At 42.7% G+C, this 21,649-nt stretch overlaps 1 protein-coding gene across 1 annotated transcript in view; it reads left to right on the top strand.

Annotated features, from left to right (window-relative positions):
* The window catches only part of kif1aa (kinesin family member 1Aa), a 253,452-nt gene that overhangs the window by 212,479 nt on the left and 19,324 nt on the right, over positions 1–21,649 (top strand). The window contains exons 28-30 of the mRNA XM_078202933.1: positions 1,934–2,215; positions 17,899–18,017; positions 20,217–20,302. Of these exons, the coding sequence (XP_078059059.1) occupies positions 1,934–2,215; positions 17,899–18,017; positions 20,217–20,302 (487 nt within the window). The remainder of the gene's footprint in view (positions 1–1,933; positions 2,216–17,898; positions 18,018–20,216; positions 20,303–21,649) is intronic.

The raw sequence follows: 21,649 nt of genomic DNA, 5'->3' as shown, positions 1-21,649 counted from the left end.
TAAACACAATTCACATACCCATGCTGTACACCCTGTACTGGTCACTCCCGTGTTCCACACTCTGTATTGGTCACTCCTGTGTTCTACACTCTGTACTACTCACTCCTGTCTTCCACACAGTGTACTGGTCACTCCTATGTTCCACACCTGTTACTGGTCACTCCTGTGTTCCACACCCGTTACTGGTCACTCCTGTGTTCCACACCCGTTACTGGTCACTCCTGTGTTCCACACCCTGTACCGCTTACACCCATGTTTTGCACCCTTCCTTGCCCAAGTAATGAGCCATTCCACTTCTAGTGAAAGAGCGAGATCAATGCATGGTGAATTTTAGTGAGCACTGAGCATACAGTTTGAATGTCATATTGTGATATCCCGAAAAAATGATGAATACTGTTTTAAAGATTTCTGCAATGTGCTGTTTACACTTTCTGTACAATTCACTGGAAAATGCTGAATTTTGAGTTTATTTGTGAACTTGCACTCTGGGCATCCACTTCACCAATCAATCCATGTGCCTGCTGAGTCTGATTTCCATCCACAAATACAGGCTGTCTTGGCATGCATCGAAATATCAACTAGGCAGGATGAAGCTCAGTGAGGACTGAAATGATTTGTTGACCTGTGCTTGTAGCTTGGCCCTCTGAACATCCTCATACACTTCCTGCTTTAGGTCAAGGATTGGTTGCCAAATGAACATCCACTCCTGATTTGGATAAAAGCTTCCTTTGTAAAAAATAAACTTAATGGGTGATGAGGAAGGTGGGAATTGTTTTTGGGTGGTGTCTGCAGTGCCCAATTTTCCAATCCCTGTGTCGATTATTTGATTGACTTCCAATTCCTTTGACTGACCACACCAGGGATAATCACTGACTGTTGATGGGGAAAATATTTGACTAATGGACCATCATATCACACCATAGCTGCTGAATTGTTCATTGACTCTTCCAGTTACACTCACCAGACCTGGCAAAAGAACCAGAGTGGGGGTGAGGAGAATATATTTCAGGCAGCGAGTTGTGATCTGGAATGCACTGCCTGAAAGGATGGTGGAAGCAGATTCTCTAGTAACTTTCAAAAAGAAATTGGATATACAGCACACTTGGAAAAGGAAATACTTGCAGGGCTATGAGGAAGAGCATGGGGGTGGGATTAATTGGATTGCTCTTTCAAAGAGCCTGTATAGGCACAATTGGCTGAATGGCCTCCTCCTGTATTATATTATTCTATCCTCGTTGCAAGTGCTACCAGGCAAAAACCAAACATGGTGACAGCAAGGCCATGTGACTGTCCAGTGATGTGGATGCCAACTGCAAGCTTCGCTGTATGAAACACTCTGATAATGACAATGAATCTGATTGGGGTGTTCCAAAACTAAACTTGAGTTCTGTGAGGTCAGCAAGAGATGGGTCAGAAGTGGTCAGCGAGCAGTGGGAAGTGCTTGGCTGAATCTGGTGCTTTCTTTTGCACCAATGGTGCTGTCCTCAGCAGGTGGGATAATGCCGCTAGGATGTGCTTCTTCCCAACACCATCATGGCCATTCAGCAGCCACGTCACTCTACAAGGTCATTTGTTGGTGTGATTTAAACTTTATACGATTGTATAATATTATCACATCTTAAGTTAGCTTTCCAGTTTTTCTTATTTTAGAAAGTCTATCCATTGCACATCAGCTTTGCCAATGGGTGACCCAAATGGATGGTACATTTCTCGGCTGGACTCTGCTCTTTGTGTCCATTGGCAGCTTGACAAAAATTCTGGCCACCATAGATACTTAATAGGAAATAGCTTCTGACCATAGCTTACTGACTTCAGATTTCCCTGTGGCCAATTTGACAGTATCTTCACTGTCAGTCAGAGGGTTTCTTACAGCTTGTGGAATGATAAGGTTTTTATTTAACATGTCTTTGTCTTGTACTAACCCTAGTTCCCCTGTCTCTGGCTGTACTAGTTCTCCCATTTTCAACACTTGCATGACTGAGCGCATGGCTGATCTCACCCCCTCCCCCACCTTCTCGAACCCTGACTCTGACATCACTGAGCTCGCAGATGAGCACCATGATGGGAAGGAGGAGGAGGAGGAGGAGGAGCTGGACGATGAAACCTTTCTGGACGATCCCTTTTCTGACCTGGGGGGAGACGAAGGGTACCAGATCCACCATGATGGCCAGGACCCGTTTTACGACCGCTCACCCTGGTTCAGTTTAGTGGGAAGGTTGGTGAGGTCTCTAGAGCATGATGGGAAGGGACTAGCTCTTTCACGCTGAGAATGGTTACCTCCGTGGCAAGTGGTCACGGCACATCTCAAGGCTGTGGGAACCAAATGCCTCAAGCTCTAGGTTTGGCCCCAGGGCTGCTGGCTTACACTGAGGGAGTGGTCTCGCTCAAGGTATGACCTGGAATAAGCTGTATCGAAAGGCTATAAAAGTGATAAAGCCTTCCTCCATAAAAAATTGGAAAAGTCAAATGATGCATAGGAATTACAAGCAGCATGTGTATAGACTGCTCCAGAAGTAAGGTCACTTAAGCAGATAGAGTGGAATCCTATAATATGCAATAGAGTGGTGAAATAAAAGCACTGATTGTTATCAGACCATCATACCAATAATGATTACAGTCGATCTGGAAGTTTATGCGGGGATAAATATTCACATTCACCCTGTACTACCCAGGGTACCATTTGAGCAAGTCGATTTCAGAAGGTATATATTTGACCGCAATGAATATCTGCCCTCTGGCCTCCTTGTGAAGTGCGAGACCCGAGCAGAGACTCCTGTGCATGAGTTTCTTTCCACAGAGTGAGATTGAGCACCGTCAGTCTACATTATTAACAAGTGATAGTTGGCCGCTGTCTTGCAGAGCAAAGACAGGCTAAACCGACAGGAAAAGAAACATCTCCTTGTGTGTTTGGGGATATGGTGACTGAATTGCAGCTTCCACTCTCTGCTTATTCTAAAGCAGGAAAGCGCATGAGAAATGAGTTGTGTGGCATCTCACCTCAACCTCAGCCATCGTACTTGGCAATATAAATGGCTCGCTAATAAACCGCTTCAGGTAGATCTTGAATATGAAATCACCAAGATTTGTCCTACCAAATCTAATGAGTTGGGCAGTCAAGCTGGATACCACTGAGTAGGCTAAATTTCCATCTCCTAACAGGTAAACCACTAGTAAAAAGAATCTCTGTGGCCTTGCTTACATGAGAGGTGCATATGTATGGATTCCACTGTATCTCTTAAAGAGAGCAATTTCTCAGTGGATTCCAGATGGTTGACGATAGGACACTGCAGTGAGACCTGCAATAATACAGGATTTATTTTCCTCTTGGTGAACTGTTGTTAAGAATTGTGCTCCTTTTTAAAAAAAAAATTCTCAGTAAAATTTTTGATTGTTTGGACTGAAATAAATCATTACCTTTAGCAAAACAGAGCCTCACAGCAGTAGGTACTTCCTCCTCACTGTTTAATGTTGGAGCTCTGAGATTCTGTAGCAACAAGAAACAACAAATTGAATGTGTCTATTGTCTCTTAATTTAGTAAACGGTCTGACTAGGAACTAATCAGTTTCTTAATTAGGAGAGCAATGTCTGAATAGTAATAGAAGCGTTAAGGGAGATAACGAAAGCAAAGTCAAAAAGATAGATTGAAACAACATTTAAAAGCAAGGAGCAAAGAAATGACCAGTAACAATTTTAGGGGCAGAGTTGGTGAGAGAATAGATTAAGTGGATGAAGACTCCTACATTGACAAAGGACGTACGGTGGAGACAAGGGTACTAAGTTAACTATGGGGCCAGAATTTTGAAATTGGGGTGTTGGGAGTGCAGCTTAGTATAGGGTCAAGTTGGGGGTGGTGGAGTTTGTTTAAGTTTGTGTGGGATTGAGTTTGGCAGACCATCAAAGAAGGTCTTGACGATCTAGACAGCTGTGGAGGTGAGGTGATGTGCAGAGGCAAAGTAATTTTGGAGACAGATAGAAAAGGGGTTAGGAGTTCCGACCAGGGTTCAATGTGATGCATTGCAAGCATCAGGGAAGGAAATGAAGTCAGCACAGTAACTACGGTTGAGGAAAAACAGAGCTCCCATTAAAGGTTCTAGCCTTAGCTGAGTAGTAGCCCCTCCTGCCTCTGAGTAAGAAACAAATGCATTCAGCTGACACTCAAGTGCAGCGTTAAGAAAATGTTGTTTCTCCAACTTGATCTCTCTTTCTCTCTGGATCACTGACCTGCTCCTTTCATCGTCCACCGCTTACAGTTCTCCAGTGTGTTAGTCAGTCTCAGTCCATTCCTCATCATTCCCTTGAAAAGGATTATGATGTTTAATCCTTGTTGAAAAGGCCACTGAATAGTTTGGTCACATGAAGTGAAGGTAGAGAATCCTCCAGAGTGTGACCATCATAAGGAGAGTATCATATTTTAAAAATGACTTTGCTTCCTGATGTATTTAATGAACCTGTTCAATATGTTGCTTCTGATAATTTCAGGAGGTTTGAGAGCACTTGTTGGATCATAATACTGATCAGTTATACTTATATGTTAATTAAAACATCGAGGGTCACTTTGGGTGTCACTGCAGTTGTCTTGTCGGTTTTAATAATTCATGCCATGTTGTCATTTATTTATAGCTTAAACTCAGATCTTCTTTCACAGCTGGGAATCCTAATGTTCTCCTGATGAAAGAGCTTGTCCCTTTGCCAGCTCATCTCAATAGGGCATGCCAGGCATTCTGAGTAGGGTGTGCCAGGGCATCGCAACAAGGCATGCCAGGGCATCCAGTTTCCAAACATGTTACAATTTATCTGAATTGGCTATCCAAGCACAGCAGCTTTGAAAACTAATAAAATAATTTTCTTGAACCATGCACGCCATTTTGAAATCTGCTGTGCCACCGTTTTGGAACTTGCTGCACCGTGTGCTGGTTATATTCTGTTAATTTTGTAGGCGCTATATTAGAAGCTGGCTCTACCGTATTTTAAAGTTTAGCCAATGTTTCCTTTCAACTGACGTTCTTCATTTCTTTGTTTCTTGTGTTGAAAGCTTTGTGTTCTGAGCATGCCACCTTTGCACCTCACCAATCTTGTTACCAGCTCCGTATATTCAGTCTGCTTCAAGTGTCTTGCCGGTGTCCAAGATATCTCTTTCTGATGGTCGAATGAGTCAGATGGGTGTCATTATTCCTGTTGATCCAGATTTGGTGCAGACCCGTGTTGCGCTGAATCAGTGATGGCACTGCCACGTCCCCCTAGAGTCAGCAGGGTAGGAAAGGCGTAACTTTGTTAAAGCCTGTTCATTCAGATGTTATTTCTCCTCCTTTGCAATGTATTTAATGAAACATGCTTTCATAACAATTTCTGTAACAGCAAAATCACTGTCCTAATTTAATTTCACTTCATTGTGTTCAGAAACACATCTTGTGCTGATGCATTCAGTAAAGACACTCACACTATCATATTAAGATGTCAACTCATAAGTCCTGAAAAAGATTCATGACTAAAAATCATAAAACGTGTTCCAGGTGCCTGAGACTCACTTGATGCATCAGTTTAATCAGTGCAATGTTTGGGTCAACACCAACATTATGCTTATGTGCACAGAGCAATACTCAGGATGGTGCTGTTCATGGAGGTTTGATAGGATCTTGATGATGGCATCCTTGAGGATCTGCTAACCTGCCCGGAAATTCCATGGTAGATGGGAGCCTCATTCTCTGTTCTGTGCTTTTCATGGGCCCTTTATTGAGAAACCTTGGAGAATAAATATTTGGGAGTGATGGGCAATGGAATAAAAACTTTCACCATCAGGTCAACCTTTAAAATCGGGGCTGAGTAGACTGGAGTTGTTTTCACTGATGGGATATATGCTGCACAGTCCCTATGTATTCATTGAATGGCATTTGGTACAATTATGTGTGCAATATGTTTCCGATTGTCATTACTACAATTCATCTGGACCAGAATTAGAATAAACCTAATTAAAATGTGTAACTCCAAGTACTTTGAAATATTAGGACATGTGTAATACTATTCTCCTCATCTTCCATGTATCTCCCTCTAACCAAGTACATATTGACCACCATTCCAACAAATTGAGCACTGAGGAAAGTCAGGGCACCTCCTCAAATGGAGGAAGAAAGAAAAGATGACCCCATTCTTCCTCAGCTGGTTGAATAGTGATATTGGCAGAGACGTGGGGAATATTGAAAGATGAAGAATTAACTTAGCCCTCAGTATAATTAACTAAGATTCATTAAAAAAGAAAGACCAAAGCATTTCAGTTATTTAAAGAGAACAGTATTCTGGCCACCAACTGTTGGATCTCCTTCACTCAACCTACTCTATTCCCAATCTAAGACATGTTGGAATTTCCAACTTTGATTACCATGAAATTTCCCATAAACCAAAATCCTTCTTCAAAGTTAAAGATCTCGGAACATTGTAAAGAGGTCATTAAGTGGATCTAACACCAAACCATCCAATGTACCTCAACAGTGAATTTAATATTGCCACCACTTGGGAACAGAAGGTATCTGACCATTTCACAGAAGTTTGGAGAGCACATTACTGATTCCATTTAAACCCAGTTTTGCAAAGTTGAAATGTACTGTCAAAACCAAGATACTTGAAAGGCATATGGAGGTTTTCAGAAGATAGTGTCCCGTATCATTACATCTACAATATTCTTGCTTGTTTTCCACCTTGACAGAAGTTATCAGAACACAGCAGTCTCCACTCTTTGCCATCGAGGGTCAGTTCCTGGGCATGAGCTTTCACACAGCTGACCATGGTAGATTGAAGGGAAGCAACCAGTGTATGTCTCGTATGTATTGTTTGAGGTCTTCTCAGATTAACCTCTCAAATCTTGGAGAAGTGAGATGCACAAAAAGTTTGGATCTGATTGCCCCTTTGCTTTACTGAGTTTGTTTATGATTCTCAATGAAGTTCCTAACCACTGAAAAGTTGCACTGTTTTGAATAACGTACCCATAAGCAGCAGTGCCTGCTTTCTTCAGCTGAAAACAGTTGAGGCGAGAAAGGCAAGGTTTGAGCTCGCTGGAAAGTACTTGAGTAAGTACTTGAAATTCAGTATTTGCTGAGGGTCATGCTTTTAACCTTGGAAGTTGAATACCATGTTGAGAAATTCAGGGAAAGGCAATGCTCACATTATTTGGACCATATGATAAGGAAAGTGAAACGTAGTCCATTAATTAAACCCAAATGCCAAATTGTAATTCACAAATTCTGGGCCCTGCCATGATGTGCCCTTGCTAAATTTAAGCAGTAACAATGAATTGTTTCAGGATAGAAACATGCTGGGAAATGCCATGCCTTGGGAGATGAACTCTGGGAAGGATGATGAAATAAGGAAACGCTGAATGATGGCATTGCGGTGTCTGGTTGCCAGAAATTTCTGGCTCATACCAAAAAAAACTGTAAATTTATACATCAAAACCACACCGAACAAGTTATCCCCAGGGGTCGCTCCCCATCATAAGATTGTTTTCTCTATTTCCCTGCCACCCTTGCTTCCAACTCTGGGTTTGTGAAAAGTTCCATGTGACAGGATATACATTGAAATGCCTGATAAAACTTTAGTTTATGATCAAGTTGAATCCATGAGAAGTTTTGATCTTGTGAGTGTGATCTTCCATTATTTGTGGAAGATCCGCAATTCAGAAAATCAGAAGCTGGGTCTTAGTCCCGTTAAGACGCTGTTTCCTCTTGAAGCAGACTGAATCCACAGGATCCAGTATGGTTGCTTGTACTTAATGCTACTGAATATCTTTCTTTCTTTTCTTTTTTGTATATTGCAGATGTTTTATGTCGACACAGTTTGCTCGATTGCAAAACGGCAGTGACCCACCCCTTCCCCCTCCATGCTGATTGTGATTTGTTGATGATTCTATCCTTTAGTCGTACATGTGTGGTTGTCCACGGTTGCTGTCGCCTGGCTGGCTCTGGCTGGCTTTTGATGCTGATTTGTTTTGCTGCTCTTCGTCCTGGCACTGTGGCGTGCTGTATTTGTTGGATGAAGATTATAGGTGGTTCTACTTTGGTCACTCAGGGACTTTAGTCTCTCTTCCCCCCCCTTCCCCCATACTTGAATATAACCTCAACAATGGAAACCCTACTGCTAGTGGCCATCTCAGTGAATTCAATAGCCTTTGTGTAAAATCTAGTTAAGCAAACATCAAGTAATGCATCTTTTCGGTGACTCCACAAGAATCCACGAAATGGATTATTATGCCAGTTCAGTATTCATATTTGTGTCTGTTTTCAAAATTACTCTGCTTAACCAGCAATCTAGACAAATTCTTTGATAAACAAGGACCACTACCAGTGATCATGGACAGTCCAACCCTGCCTCCCAAGAACTTACCAATGGTTAAATTATTTGACAATATTGAGCCTCGCGAGGTGTTGTCATGCTAAGGTTATTGAGGCCACTGGATAATGGATGGATTTTCTGAGGGATTGTTTGGACATTCCTTCTATTCTTCAACGTCCGTGCGTGGCACCACTTAGCATGATACCCAGCAGCAGAGTTGAGAGCAAAGATTTGTCTTTCTCGCAGACATTTCAGCATGTTTCACGAGATAAAACGTTGTCAAAGTTTGCCTCAGAGTTGGATCCAAAAAATCCCAGAGTAACAAATGACAAGTCCTGGTAACAATAATCACCTTAAAATGGTCAAACCTGAGGTCAGTAATAGCATCCACCTCAAAACTGATTTGTTGTCAACTGCTTGAGAATGGATACATTCAAGAAAATGAGGCACAGCTCTTGAAATAATGCTGGTTAATGGATATGGGGACCGTTGTTTTTTAGACCTACATATATGTCTGCATGCAGTACCATGGAGTGGCAGAACAATGATCCACATTCCCATAGCTTTTACATAAAGTGGCTGCACCATCTCCTGTTGATGTTACTGAAGAGAAGTACAATGCAGAAAATGGATTCTTCCTCATAGCGGATGAGGTGGGGAGGCCTACCTCAGGGCTATCAGCTGCAGAATAGCTAAGGAAGAACTCTGAACCTCTGCAAGTTTGCTCTCTGCACTCTTTGCCAGGTGGGCAGAATAGGTATTGATCCATTTAAATTACTACTTTTCCCCAATATTTTCGGATTTCATTTGTAGCCAGTTTCTGGAAGGCTTCCTATCTTAAAATGCTTGACAACTGGGGGCTGGATCCTTCCCCGTGATCTCACCTGAAATTGAGCAGGACTGCAGCACAAAATGAGGGAAAATTCAAAGAACAAAGAACAATACAGCACAGGAACAGGCCCTTCGGCCCTCCAAGCCCGCGCTGCTCCCTGGTCCAAACTAGACCATTCTTTTGTATCCCTCCATTCCCACTCCGTTCATATGGCTATCTAGATAAGTCTTAAACATTCCCAGTGTGTCCGCCTCCACCACCTTGCCTGGCAGCGCATTCCAGGCCCCCACCACCCTCTGTGTGAAATATGTCCTTCTGATATCCGTGTTAAACCTGCCCCCCCCGCCCCCCCCCCCCCGCCTCACCTTGAACCTATGACCCCTCGTGAACGTCACCACAGACCTCGGAAAAAGCTTCCCACCATTCACCCTATCTATGCCTTTCATAATTTCATACACCTCTATTAGGTCTCCCCTCATCCTCCGTCTTTCCAGTGAGAACAACCCCAGTTTACCCAATCTCTCCTCATAACTAAGCCCTTTCATACCAGGCAACATCCTGGTAAACCTCCTCTGCACTCTCTCTGTAGCCTCCACGTCCTTCTGGTAGTGTGGTGACCAGAACTGGACGCAGTATTCCAAATGCCTGGGATGAGGCCTACTGCTACCTCCCTCACCCACTGCGTTTTGTAAATTTTTATTCCTTTAATGAGATGTGGGCATCGCTGACAAAACCAGCATTTGTTGCCCTTGAACTGGATGGCTTGCTAGGTCATTACAGAGGGCAGTTAAGAGCCAACCACATTATTGTGTATGTAGATAAGGATAATTGATTTCCTCCTCAAACCTGATGACTTTTTACAATCAAAGACAGAATCATGGCCGCCATGATTTTATTAATTGAATTTAAATTTCACCTTCTGCCATCACGGGATTCAAACTCGTGGCCCCAGAGCATTAGCCTGGACCTTTGCATTATTAGTCTAGTGACATTAGCACCATGCCACTATCTCTCCCGTGCAAATAGCTGCTCCTTCCCTGTCCACTGCAGGTACATGGCAGCAGAAAGATGGGTTATGGGTCCCCAACATATTTTCCTACCACCCACCTAGTTACTGTTGCTTCTTGGCAGCAGTAAGTGGAAGGTGCTTAGTGACCTTCTCATCTTCCAGTTTGACACCTGCCCATCTTTCTGAACCCCCTCGATCCTGATCTATTTCCCTCAGTCGGGGACCAATACTCACTCATACTATGCTTCCTTTTGGCAGCAAAAATGCAAATGATGGTGGAATGGGAGATTTTTAAAAGTTAAAAAGAAAGGACAAGGCAGTAGTGCAGAGTAACAATGCGAACAATGGTAACTCAAGTGTGACAGAAAGGGACAGAACATGCTAGCATAAGAGTGCACTAGCAAATAAGGCCAGAGTAGGGGAAAATGGTAAAAATAAACAGAATTAAAGTTTCTTTATCTGAATGCGGGCTGCATTTGTAACAAGATGGATGAATTGATAAATCAAATAGAAATGAGCGAGTATGATATAGCCATTACAGAGACATGGTGGCAAAGTGACCATGAGTGGGACCAGAATAGAATAGAATCCCTACAGTTCATAAGGGGGAGGCCATTTGGTCCATCGAGTCCACTCTCCAAAAGAGCATCTTATCCAGGCACTATCCCCATAACTGCACATATTTACCGTGCTAATCCCCCTAACCTACACTAAGGGACAATTTAGCAAGGCCAATCCACCTAACCTGCCCATTTTTGAACTGTGGAAGGAAACCGGAACACTTGGAGGAAACCCATGGAGACACAGCGAGAACATGCAAACTCCACACGGACAGTGACCCCAAGGCTGCAATTGAACCCCGGTCCCTGGCGTTGTGAGGCAGCAGTACTAATCACTGTGCCACCACGTCGCTCATAAATTGAAGGGTATTTGACATTTCGGAAGGACAGGAAGAAGAAAAGAGATGGGGACCTCTGTTATGAAAGGATTAAATCAGTACAGTAGTGAGAAATTATCTTATTTTGGAGGATCAAAATGTAAAATCATTTTGGGTGGAGGTGAGAAATAATGAAGGAAATAAATCACCAGTGGGAGTGGTTTATATACTTCCTGACAGTAACTGTTATAGGACAGTATAAATCAAGGTATAATGGGGGCTTTTATGAAAGTGATTGTGAGAGATTTTAATTATCATACCATAGAATCATAGATTCCCTACAGTACAGAAGGAGGCCATTCAGCCCATTGAGTCTGCACCGACCACAATCCCACCCAGGCCCTATTCCCACAACCCCAAGCATCTCCTTGACACTAGGGTCAATTTAACATGGCCAATCAACCTAACCCGCACATCTTTGGACATAGGTTGGATCAATCGAATTGGCAAGGAAAGCCTGGAGGAGGAGTTCATAGAATGTATTGTGGACTGTTTCGTAGAACAATATGTTCTGAAACCAAGTAGGGAACAGGCTGGTTTAGGTCTGGTAATGTGTAATGAGACAGGAATAATCTCACAGTCAAGGAATCTCTCAGCACGAGTAATCATGACATGATAGAATTTTGCATTCAGTTTGAGAATGAGAAATGTGGATCTGAAATTAGTGTCTTAAACTTAAATAAAGGCATTTACTAAGGGTACAAATACAGAGTTGCTAAAGTGAATTGGAAAAAATGGATTAAAAGTTAAGATAAGCAGTGGCAGACATTTAAGGAATTTTTAAAATAAATCTCAACAAAAATAAATAAATTCTCTCAGAGAAGGATGCACTATTCATGGCTAACTAAAGAAATTAAGGATGGTATCAGATTGAAAGAAAGGATGTACAATGCTGCAAAGATTAGTAGTAGCGAGAAGGCTAGGTAAACTTTAGAAACCAGCAAAGTTTGGTTTAAAAAACAATAAAGAGGGACAAATTGCAATATGGAGACAAAAATAACAAGACATATGAAAACAGAGTAAAAGTTTCAGTAAGTATATAAAAAGGAAGAATAGCGTCAGTAAGCATTAGTCCAGACAGTGAGACTGGGGAATTAATCATGGAAACAAGGAAACGGTAGAGACTTTGAATGAGTATTTTGTATCTCTTCACAGTAGAAGGCACAAAAAACAACTCAAGAATTGTAGAAAGGCAGGAGACAAAAAGGAGAGAGAGGAATTTATAACAATGATGATTGCTAGAAAAAAAGGACGAGGAACTTGATGGAACTGAAGACTGACAAATCCCCTGGACCTGATGGTCTGCATCCTAGGGATTTAAAAGAAGTGGCTGCAGTGATAGTGTATGCAATCGTCCAAAATTCTCTGGATTCTGGCACGGTCCCAGGGGATTGAGAAACCACAAAGGTAACACCATCATTCAAGAACAGAGGGAGACGGAAGCAGGGAACTGTAGCCCTGATAGTCTAACAGCTGTCGTTTGGAAAATGTTGGCAACCATTATTAAGAAGATAGTCGTAGGACATCTAGAAAATCATAATACGATCAGGCAGAATCAACATTGTTTTGCGAAAGGGAATTAGTGTTTGACTATTAGAGTTCTTTGAGAATGTAACAAGTAGGGTGGATAAAGGGGAACCAATAGCTGTACTTGGATTTCTGAAAAAAGAATTGATAAGTTGCCAGATGAAAGGTTACTACAGAAAATAAGAGCTCATGATGTTGGTGATGATATATTAGCATTGATAGGGGATTGGCTAACTAACTGGAGGCAAAGAGTCGTATTAAATGCTCATTTTCAGGTTGACAAACTGTAACTAGTAAAGTGCCAGTGTTAGGGCTCAGTGTTAGGGCCTCAACTGCTTACAATCTATAACAATGATTTAGTTGAAGGGACCAACTATATTGTAGCCAAATTTACTGATGATATAAAGATATGTAGGTTCTGAGGGGGTGAGTGTACAAAGGCAATATATGGTTAGTGGGCAAAAATTTGGCAAATGGAGTATAATGTGGGAAATGTGAGGTTGTCCACTTTGGCAAGAAGGGCAGAGAAACAGAATATTATTTAAATAGAGAGAGACTGCAGAGTACTGTGGCATTGGTGTCCACTATGGTACCTGGTGTCCTTGTACGTAATTGGGAGGACAAATGGAATGTTGATTTTTACTGCAAGTGGAATGGAATATAAAAGTAGGGAAATCTTTATTAGAGATGATTCTTCGAGATAGGACTTACTCCCACTTGGAAATAAATGGACGTATTAGCAAGATGCAACATGGTTTTGTGAAAGGGAGGTCGTGTCTCACTAACTTGTTTTTTGAGGAAGTGATGAAGATGAGGGTAGGCAGTGGATGTTGTCCACATGGACTGCAGCAAGGCCTCTGACAAGGTCCCTCATGGCAGACTGATACAGAAGGTGAAGTCACATGGGATCAGAAGTGAGCTGGCAAGATGGATACAGAACTGGCTTGGTCATAGAAGACAGAGGGTAGCAGTGGAAGAGTGCATTTCTGAATTGAGGGCTGTGACTAGTGGCGTTCCTCAGGGATCAGTGCTGGGATCTTTGCTGTTTATGATATATATAAATGATTTGGAGTAAAATATAACTGGTTTGATTAGTAAGTTTGTGTACGACACAAAGGTTAGTGGAATTGCGGATAGCGATGAGGACCATCAGAGGATACAGAAGGATATAGATTGGTTGGGGACTTGGGCGGAGAGATGGCAAATGTGAGGTAATGCATTTTGGAAGGTCAAATACAGATGGGAAATATACAGTAAATGGCAGACCCCTTAAGAGTATTGATAGGCAGCAGGATCTGGGTGTACAGATGCACAGATCACTGAAAGTGGCAACACAGGTGGAGAAGGTAGTCAAGAAGGCATATGGCATGCTTGCCAGGGCATTGAGTTTAAAAATTGGCAAGTCATGTTGCAGCTTTATAGAACCTTAGTTAGGCTGTACTTGGAATATAGTGTTCAATTCTGGTTGCAGAAGGATGGAGGCTTTGGAGAGGGTACAGAAAAGATGTACCAGGATATTGCCTGGTATGGAGGGCATTAGCTATGAGGAAAGGTTGGAGAAACTTGGTTTGTTCTCACTGGCACGATGGAAGTTGAGGGGCGACCTGATAGAAGTCTACAAGATTATGAGGGGCATGGACAGAATGGATAGTCAGAAGCTTTCTCCTAGGGTGGAAGAGTCAATTACCAGGGGACATATATTTGAAGTGCGAGGGACAAGGTTTAAAGGAGATATATGAGGCAAGTTTTTTATACAGAGGTGGTGGGTGCCTGGAACTCGCTGCTGGGGCAGGTAGTGGAAGCAGATACGATAGTGACTTTTAAGGTGTGTCTTCACAAATACATGAATAGGATGGGAATAGAGGGATATGGTCTCTGAAAGGGTAGGGGGTTTTAGTTCAGTCAGGAAGCATGATCGGTGCAAGCTTGGAGGGGTGAAGGGACTGTTCCTGTGCTGTAATTTTCTTTGTTCTTGCTATAATTGTACAGGCTATTGATGAGACTGTACCTGGAATAGTGTCCAGTTTTGGTCTCCTTACTTAAGGAAGAATATACTTGCATTGTAAGCAGTTCATAGAAGGCTCATTGGACTGTTCTTGGGATGAAGGGGTTGAGGTTGACTTATGAAGAAAGGTTGTGCAAGTTGAGCCTCCTACTCATTGGAGTTTAGAAGAATCAGAGGTGATATTATTGAAACAAAAATTCTGAGGGGGCTGACAGGATAGATACTGAGGATATTTCCTTGTCAAAGGAATCTGGAGCTAGGGGACATTGTTTCAAAATAAGGGGTCTCCTATTTAAGATTGAAGTGAGAAAAAATGTAATGTCTGAGAGTAATTAGTCTTTGGAATTCTCTTTCATAGAGTGCAGTGGAGGCTGGGTCATTAAATCCATTCAAGGCTGAGATGGACAGATTTTTGATTGGCACTAGAGTCAAGGGTTGTGTGAGACAAGAAGGAGAATGGAATTAAGGCTGCAGTCAGATCGGCCATGATCTTATTGAATGATGGAGGATGCTCGATGGACTAAATGGCCCACTTTTGCTCCTATCTCTTACAGCCTCATGGCCTGACCCAAGGGCTTGGTTTGGATTGGGGGTGGATTTGGAGGGGTGACTAGGAATGCCACCTCACTGGAATTCCACTGCAAGAGCTCTCATAATTCCATTCCACGATTGGGCAACATTCTGTGTTTGCCCTTACCTCCTCTTTAAGAAGGAACTCAGAATGAGGGCAAACTATGCTTGTGACCAACAAAAACAAACTCAGCTGTTGACTTTGACTTTTTAACCCCAGTCCTTTAATAAGAGTCAAGCATCTTAAATATGTATTGGCTACAGTTCAGTTTGTAACACTCTTACCTCTCAATCAGAATGTTATGAATTCAATCTCCACAAGTGATATAGAATCCAGGCCAACGATCAGTGCTGCACTTTCAGAGGTTCTGCTTTCAGATAAGATATTAAATTGGCCTAATGCTCTCAGGTGGATGTATAAAATCTTATGGCGCTATCCTGAAGTGGATACCTCTGCTGTCATGTCAATGTTTATTCGTCAACCAAATTCACTATGAAAACAGATGATCTGGTCAGTATCTCTTTGCTGTTTGTGGGACATTCACTTCAAAAATACTTCATTGGCTAAGGCCGGAATTTTCCGGAACATTCCCCAGCAGCAAATATGGCGAGTCATTCAAACATTCAATGACTTTGGTGGGACTGCAAGGTAGTGCTGACAGGAGCGGCCAGAAAATTGCGGCCCAGAAAACACTTCAGGAAAACCTGAGGTTGTAAAAGGACCCTTAGGAAGGCAAGCATTTTCTTAATTTTTCCGAAATTCACTGAGTTGCACATTTTAGGCCGCTTTCCAGTGTCCATGTCCCTCGATTCCTGTCAGCTAGTTTCCTTGTTGAGGTTTTGACATTCAAAAACTGAATTTTTGAAGTTCTTCCTGGCTACTATTAGATAACACACAAGTCTTGCCACGCATATTGCCTTCATTAAAAAGGTGCACATTCAGCAAAGTACTAAAGGGAGGATAAGAGAGGAGGCTGAAGCTTCCCATGTAGAACAGTAAAATTCGGCACGAATGGTTCTAATGAACTTGGGTTCCCCACAGCACTGAGACCCAGCCCTGAACATGCAGCTTCCAGACCTACTACATGTGGCTCCCACAATAGCCAGTACATTTGGTGGGCCTCATTTAAAGATAGTCTGTCATCAAATTAGATATAATTTCATCCCAGAACTGGGCTCCATTTATGTGTTATTTGACTGGGAGGATGTGGTTCAGCAGAACATGATTTACTGAAGAAGAGTGTAGGAGGAAAGGGCTACTGGTTGGTTGGGCTGGTGTTAGTAATCCTAAGACTGAAGCTGGAGAGGCCATCATGAGGCGTTATCTATGCATGAAGCTTTGTACCAGTTACTACTTTTGAGTATGTGATGTATGAATTTTGGTTGGATCCAGTCACAACATGACCCAGCTGGTCAGTACATAACAGTCTCTTTTGTTGTTTGACTGCAAGGTGATACAGTTCAACCAGACAGTCCTGATTCATTTATCCTTGTGTTTTCTATCACATGCACGTCCAGACTGATAATGCCTGATTTCTCATTTCTGCTTTCGCAGCTAAGTCCATTTCAGGTTTGCCACCAGCATCCCTCTCCCATAGGTGGGCGGAGTTAATTATGCCATGGCAACTTCTGAGCACACGATGGGTTAAAAAGGTGCCATTTAAATGAAAGGAAGGCGGGCAATATCCTCTCGTGCCTATTCCTATGGGTGATCTCATTGAAACCCACAAATTACTTCAAGGAGTAGACACTCTAGATGCAGATAAGATGTTTCCCTTGGTTGGAGAGTCTAGAACCAGGGGGCACAATTTCAAAATAATGGGGATGCCACCAAAATGAGGAGAGATTTCTTTACATGGAGGATTGTGAATCTTTAGAGTTCTCTGACCCATAGGGCTGTGGAAAAGGGATAAATGCCCTCCTCCTGATCCTATGTACCTATGTGCAGCTGCCAGACTGGGGGATTCAACACAACGCTCAGATTAACAATCTGGCCAAGAGCAGGAAATACTGCATTATATAAGATAAATGGACTCAAACAGCAGAGATACTGGGACCAGCACTGTCAGCCGCCTTGCACTGTCAGGAACCTATTTTTGTTTCATTCTTTCACAGGATGTGGGTGTCACTGGCTACGCCACAATTTGTCACCCATTCCTAATTACCCTTGAGAAGGTGGTGATGAGCCATCTTCTTGAACCACTGCAGTCCATACGGTGTAGCTACACTCACTGTGCTGTTAGGGAGGGAAGTTATTAAGTTGACAGATGACACCGAAGAATGAGAGCAAGTTGTTTGACCATCAGGCTGTTTTCTTTCAATGATCCTGTAGTCTCTGTACTGAGGAAGGAAAATCCCAGAGAAATAGCAAACAGCAAAGTGGAGTGACTGTGGTAAAACTGAAACCAGTGCCGCACACGCACTTGCTTAAAATAGGAAAGTTAGTCAAATGCAAACTTCTGGTCATTCCTATTTTCCAAGCACCCATTCCTTCTCACATTCCCAATGTAAGGGTACTGCCTTCAAAGATTTTTGGCTTTACCCCATTCCAACTGCAAAAAAAACAATCAATCAATGCCATGTTTTCTAACAAATCCAGTTGTGAAGTCCCTGAGCCATTGAAGAACTGTAGAACCACCTATGATGTGAATGTGATGTTGGGTGGACTGGCTGATGTGTTTTGTCTTCTTTCTTCCAGAGCATTTGTTTACCTCAGTAACCTGCTGTATCCAGTGCCGCTAGTACATCGTGTGGCAATAGTCAGTGAGAAGGGAGAGGTCAAAGGATTTCTACGTGTGGCTGTTCAGGCCATTTCCGGTAAGTAAGAACTTGTATACGAGAGTATCGCAGAGCAAATGGGTGGTACAGTGAGTCAGACGTTGTCCTTTCACACCCTGGGACGTCTGGGAAAGTGATTTAATTTATTATTGTCACATTAATTGGGATACAGTGAAAAGTATTGTTTCTTGCAAGCTATACAGACAAAACATACCATTCATAGAGGACATAGGAGGAAGGTAGAGGGAGCAGAATGTAGTGTCACAGTCATAGCTAGGTTGTCGAGAAAGATCAACTTAATATAAGGTAGACCTATTCAAATGTCTGATGGCAGCAGGGAAGAAGCTGTTCTTGAGTCGGTTGATCCGTGATCTCAGACTTTTGTATCTTTTTCCCAATGGGAGAAGGTGAAAGAGAGTATGTCCGGGGTGCGTGGAGTCTTTGATTATGCTGGCTGCTTTTCTGAGGCAGCGGGAAGTGTAGACAGAATCAGTGGATTGGAGGCTGGTTTGCATGATGAACTGGGCTACGTTCACAACCTTTTGTACTTTCTTGTGGTGTTGGTCGGAGCAGGAGCCATACCAAGCTGTGATACATCCAGAAAGGATGCTTTCTATAGTGCATCTGCAAAAATTGGTGAGAGTCGTTGGACATGCCAAATTTCCTTCGCCTTCTGAGAAAGTAGAGGCTCAGTGGGCTTTCGTAACTACAGTGTCAGCATGGAGGGACCAGGACAGGTTGTTGGTGATCTGGACACCTAGAAATTTGAAGCTCTCGATCATTTCCAGTTCATCCCTGTTGATGTAGACAGGGGCATGTCCTTCACTACGCTTCCTGAAGTCAATGATTATCTCGTTTGTCAGTGGGTCAGATACTGCCTTTTCGCACTCTGGAACTGGATGGGACAGTGGGTAAACACTGTCCTTTCACAGTCTGGGACTGGGTGGGTTAGTGGTCAGACACCGTCCTTTCACACTCTGGGACTGGGTGGGACAGTGGGTCAGACACTCTCCTCTCAGTATTGGGTCTTGTATTTACTGGCAGTCCAGAATAATTAGACAAATGTCTTCATTCTGACTCTTCTCTACTTTGCACCAGGGATTTTTTAATTCTTAGTTGAAAGCAGTTGATAAAAGAGGTCCATAAATCTCAGTCTTTGTCTCCTGAGCATTACCCTGGGTTTTGCAAGGTCATTGAGTAAACCCAGGGATCAGAACAGTGCATTTGCGTGAGGCAGTAGTCCTATACAAGTGACCTCCCTTCTCACTTTACTATCAAGATCAAACACAATGAAAATAGAGCTGGGAAAGTGATAAATATCTTTGTGCGCCAGGAAGCCAGCAACATCTTCAGTTGTAGAAGCCATTGCCTGCATCTGCGGTGCTTTGGGCCTTGGGTAATGATCTGACCCCACCAATACAGGCCGAAATGGGCCAGCCCGAGGTGGGAAAAGGAAAGAAACTCCCCATTTGTGTAGACCTTAAAGAACCATATGAAATAAGTTTGGATAGTCTGGGTAGGAAAATTACTTAGAGTGCAAAATGGAATGCCGATTCATTGCTTTTTGCTGCCGTACAAATTGAATTGAACAGAGTCTAGCAATAATTATAGCCACAGCTTCCAGTTGACCAGACTGGAACAGCTTCACTTCTTACACTCAGCCCAAGTAGTGGAAAGTAAAATCGGAGTATGGTGTCAGTTGGGCTAATCCCATCAGATTTGTGCACAGCAGGTTAATGTAAAATTACCGCCTATATTTAGTGAATTCATTTTCAGAGTAAAAACCTTAATATGCATGAAATGAAGCCATGTTGGTACAGTTAGTCTTGCTATTAGGTGGAAACATGGAGAATGGCTCCCATAATCTATTTAGCTAAACAGCAGAGACTGGGGGAGATGGTGGTGTAGTGATAATGTCACTGGACTAGGAACCCTGAAGTCCAGGCTAATGCCATGGAGACCTGGGATCAAATCCCACCACAACAGCTGGTGGAATTTTACTATAAACAATGTACAGGGGTATGGGGAAAAGGCAAGGGAATGGCACTAAGTCATGATGCTCATTTGGAGAGCCGGTGCGGACATGATGGGCCAAATGGCCTCCTCCTGCATTGTAACAACTCTGCGATTCTGTCATGAATCGAGATCTTGTAGCAAAGAGAATTCAAGGAGGTTACGACATTCATCCTCACCGTTTTATATCGCTGAGTAATATTCTTTCTTTGTGTCCCATTTTAGCCGATGAGGAAGCTCCAGATTACGGTTCAGGAGTTCGACAATCAGGAACAGCCAAAATCTCCTTTGATGATCAGCACTTTGAGAAGGTAACACAATGAGCAGGCTTTTCATTCACAGAGGCATTTCCTGAATCCCATTACAAATTACTCCATTTGGAAACAACTAGGCAGAAACAAATGAGAAATCTTTCACCAAAATTATAAAATTTTGGGCACGCACTTCTAGATTTGTGTCTCATATTCTGAAGACATCTTGTTGATGTGTCGTTATTTGGAACTAAACTCAAATTTTTATTGTAAAAATCAACAGCTAGCCCTGCGGGGAAGTAAGCTGTAGCACTCTGGCTAAACTTTAAAAGTAACTCCTAGCCTAAGATTACCCACAGTCAACCCTATCCCTGAGAGCGTGAGCTGTGGCACTGCTGACACACTCATTTCTGAGTCACAAAGATCCAGATCCAGGTCCAAGTCCTACCCCAGAACTTGAGTATAAAAATCAAGACTGACACTCCAGTGCAGTACTGAGGGAGTGTTGAAGGAGAGGCCCTCGCCTGTTTTCTTGGGTGGCTGTAACATTTTCCATGACACTATTTCACACATTGCTGTTTGAGGGAGTTTGCTGTGTAGAAATTGGCCATCGCACTTCTTACATTATAACTGTGACTGCACTTCAAAAGTACCTGATTGGTTATAATGCACTTTGAGATGTCTGATGAGCATAAAAGTCGATATACCAATAGAAACCTTTCTTTTCATTCAGTCCTTGAGATTATGCACTGTAACTCCTAACTGTGAGATTAAATAGTTGTGGAGAAGCAGTGATAACATAGACTGTACATGATGTTTGGAAAAGTGTCGTTGAGTGGAATTGAATCCATGATTGCACAGATTATATATGGGACTAGAGAAGAGGCAGCTTGATGGGTGGAATGGCATCTTATTGTTCCATGCCTTCTTGTGGTTCTAAGCCTTTTGACTATTTCAGGAAGACTGGTAGACAATAACAGAATCAATTTAGTGTGGAGCGCTGAAAGGTGCAAAAACTAAGGGCAGGATTTTCCATACCTGCACCCCTCCCCATGAGCCCCGTGGCGTGTTTTGCAGTGGCAGAGGCGATCCACCGCCATTAACTGGTGGTGGGATCGTCTGGTCCCGCCGCTGTCAATGAGGTTTCCCGTTGTTGGTAACATCTGCCGTCAGGGAACCCATGGCACGTGGGGGGATGTGCCTTCAGCAGGACCAGAAGATTTTGCCAGCGGGAACAGCTGGAAAATCCCACCCCAAGTTTTGAGATTATAGGCTCAATAGAAAGAGACTGAAGAACGTGGATGAACAGAAAAACCGAGGGCTTTACATGTATAATTCTCTGAAGTGAAAGTACAGATTGGTAAAGCCTTTAACAAAGAAACAACATCATTTCAGGTTTTATAAATG

The sequence above is a fragment of the Mustelus asterias genome, chromosome 3 (assembly GCF_964213995.1).
Source record: "Mustelus asterias chromosome 3, sMusAst1.hap1.1, whole genome shotgun sequence".
Lineage (NCBI taxonomy): Eukaryota > Metazoa > Chordata > Chondrichthyes > Carcharhiniformes > Triakidae > Mustelus > Mustelus asterias.
Note: the sequence above shows the minus strand (reverse complement) of the source record. Positions and strands in the feature narration are given on the sequence as shown.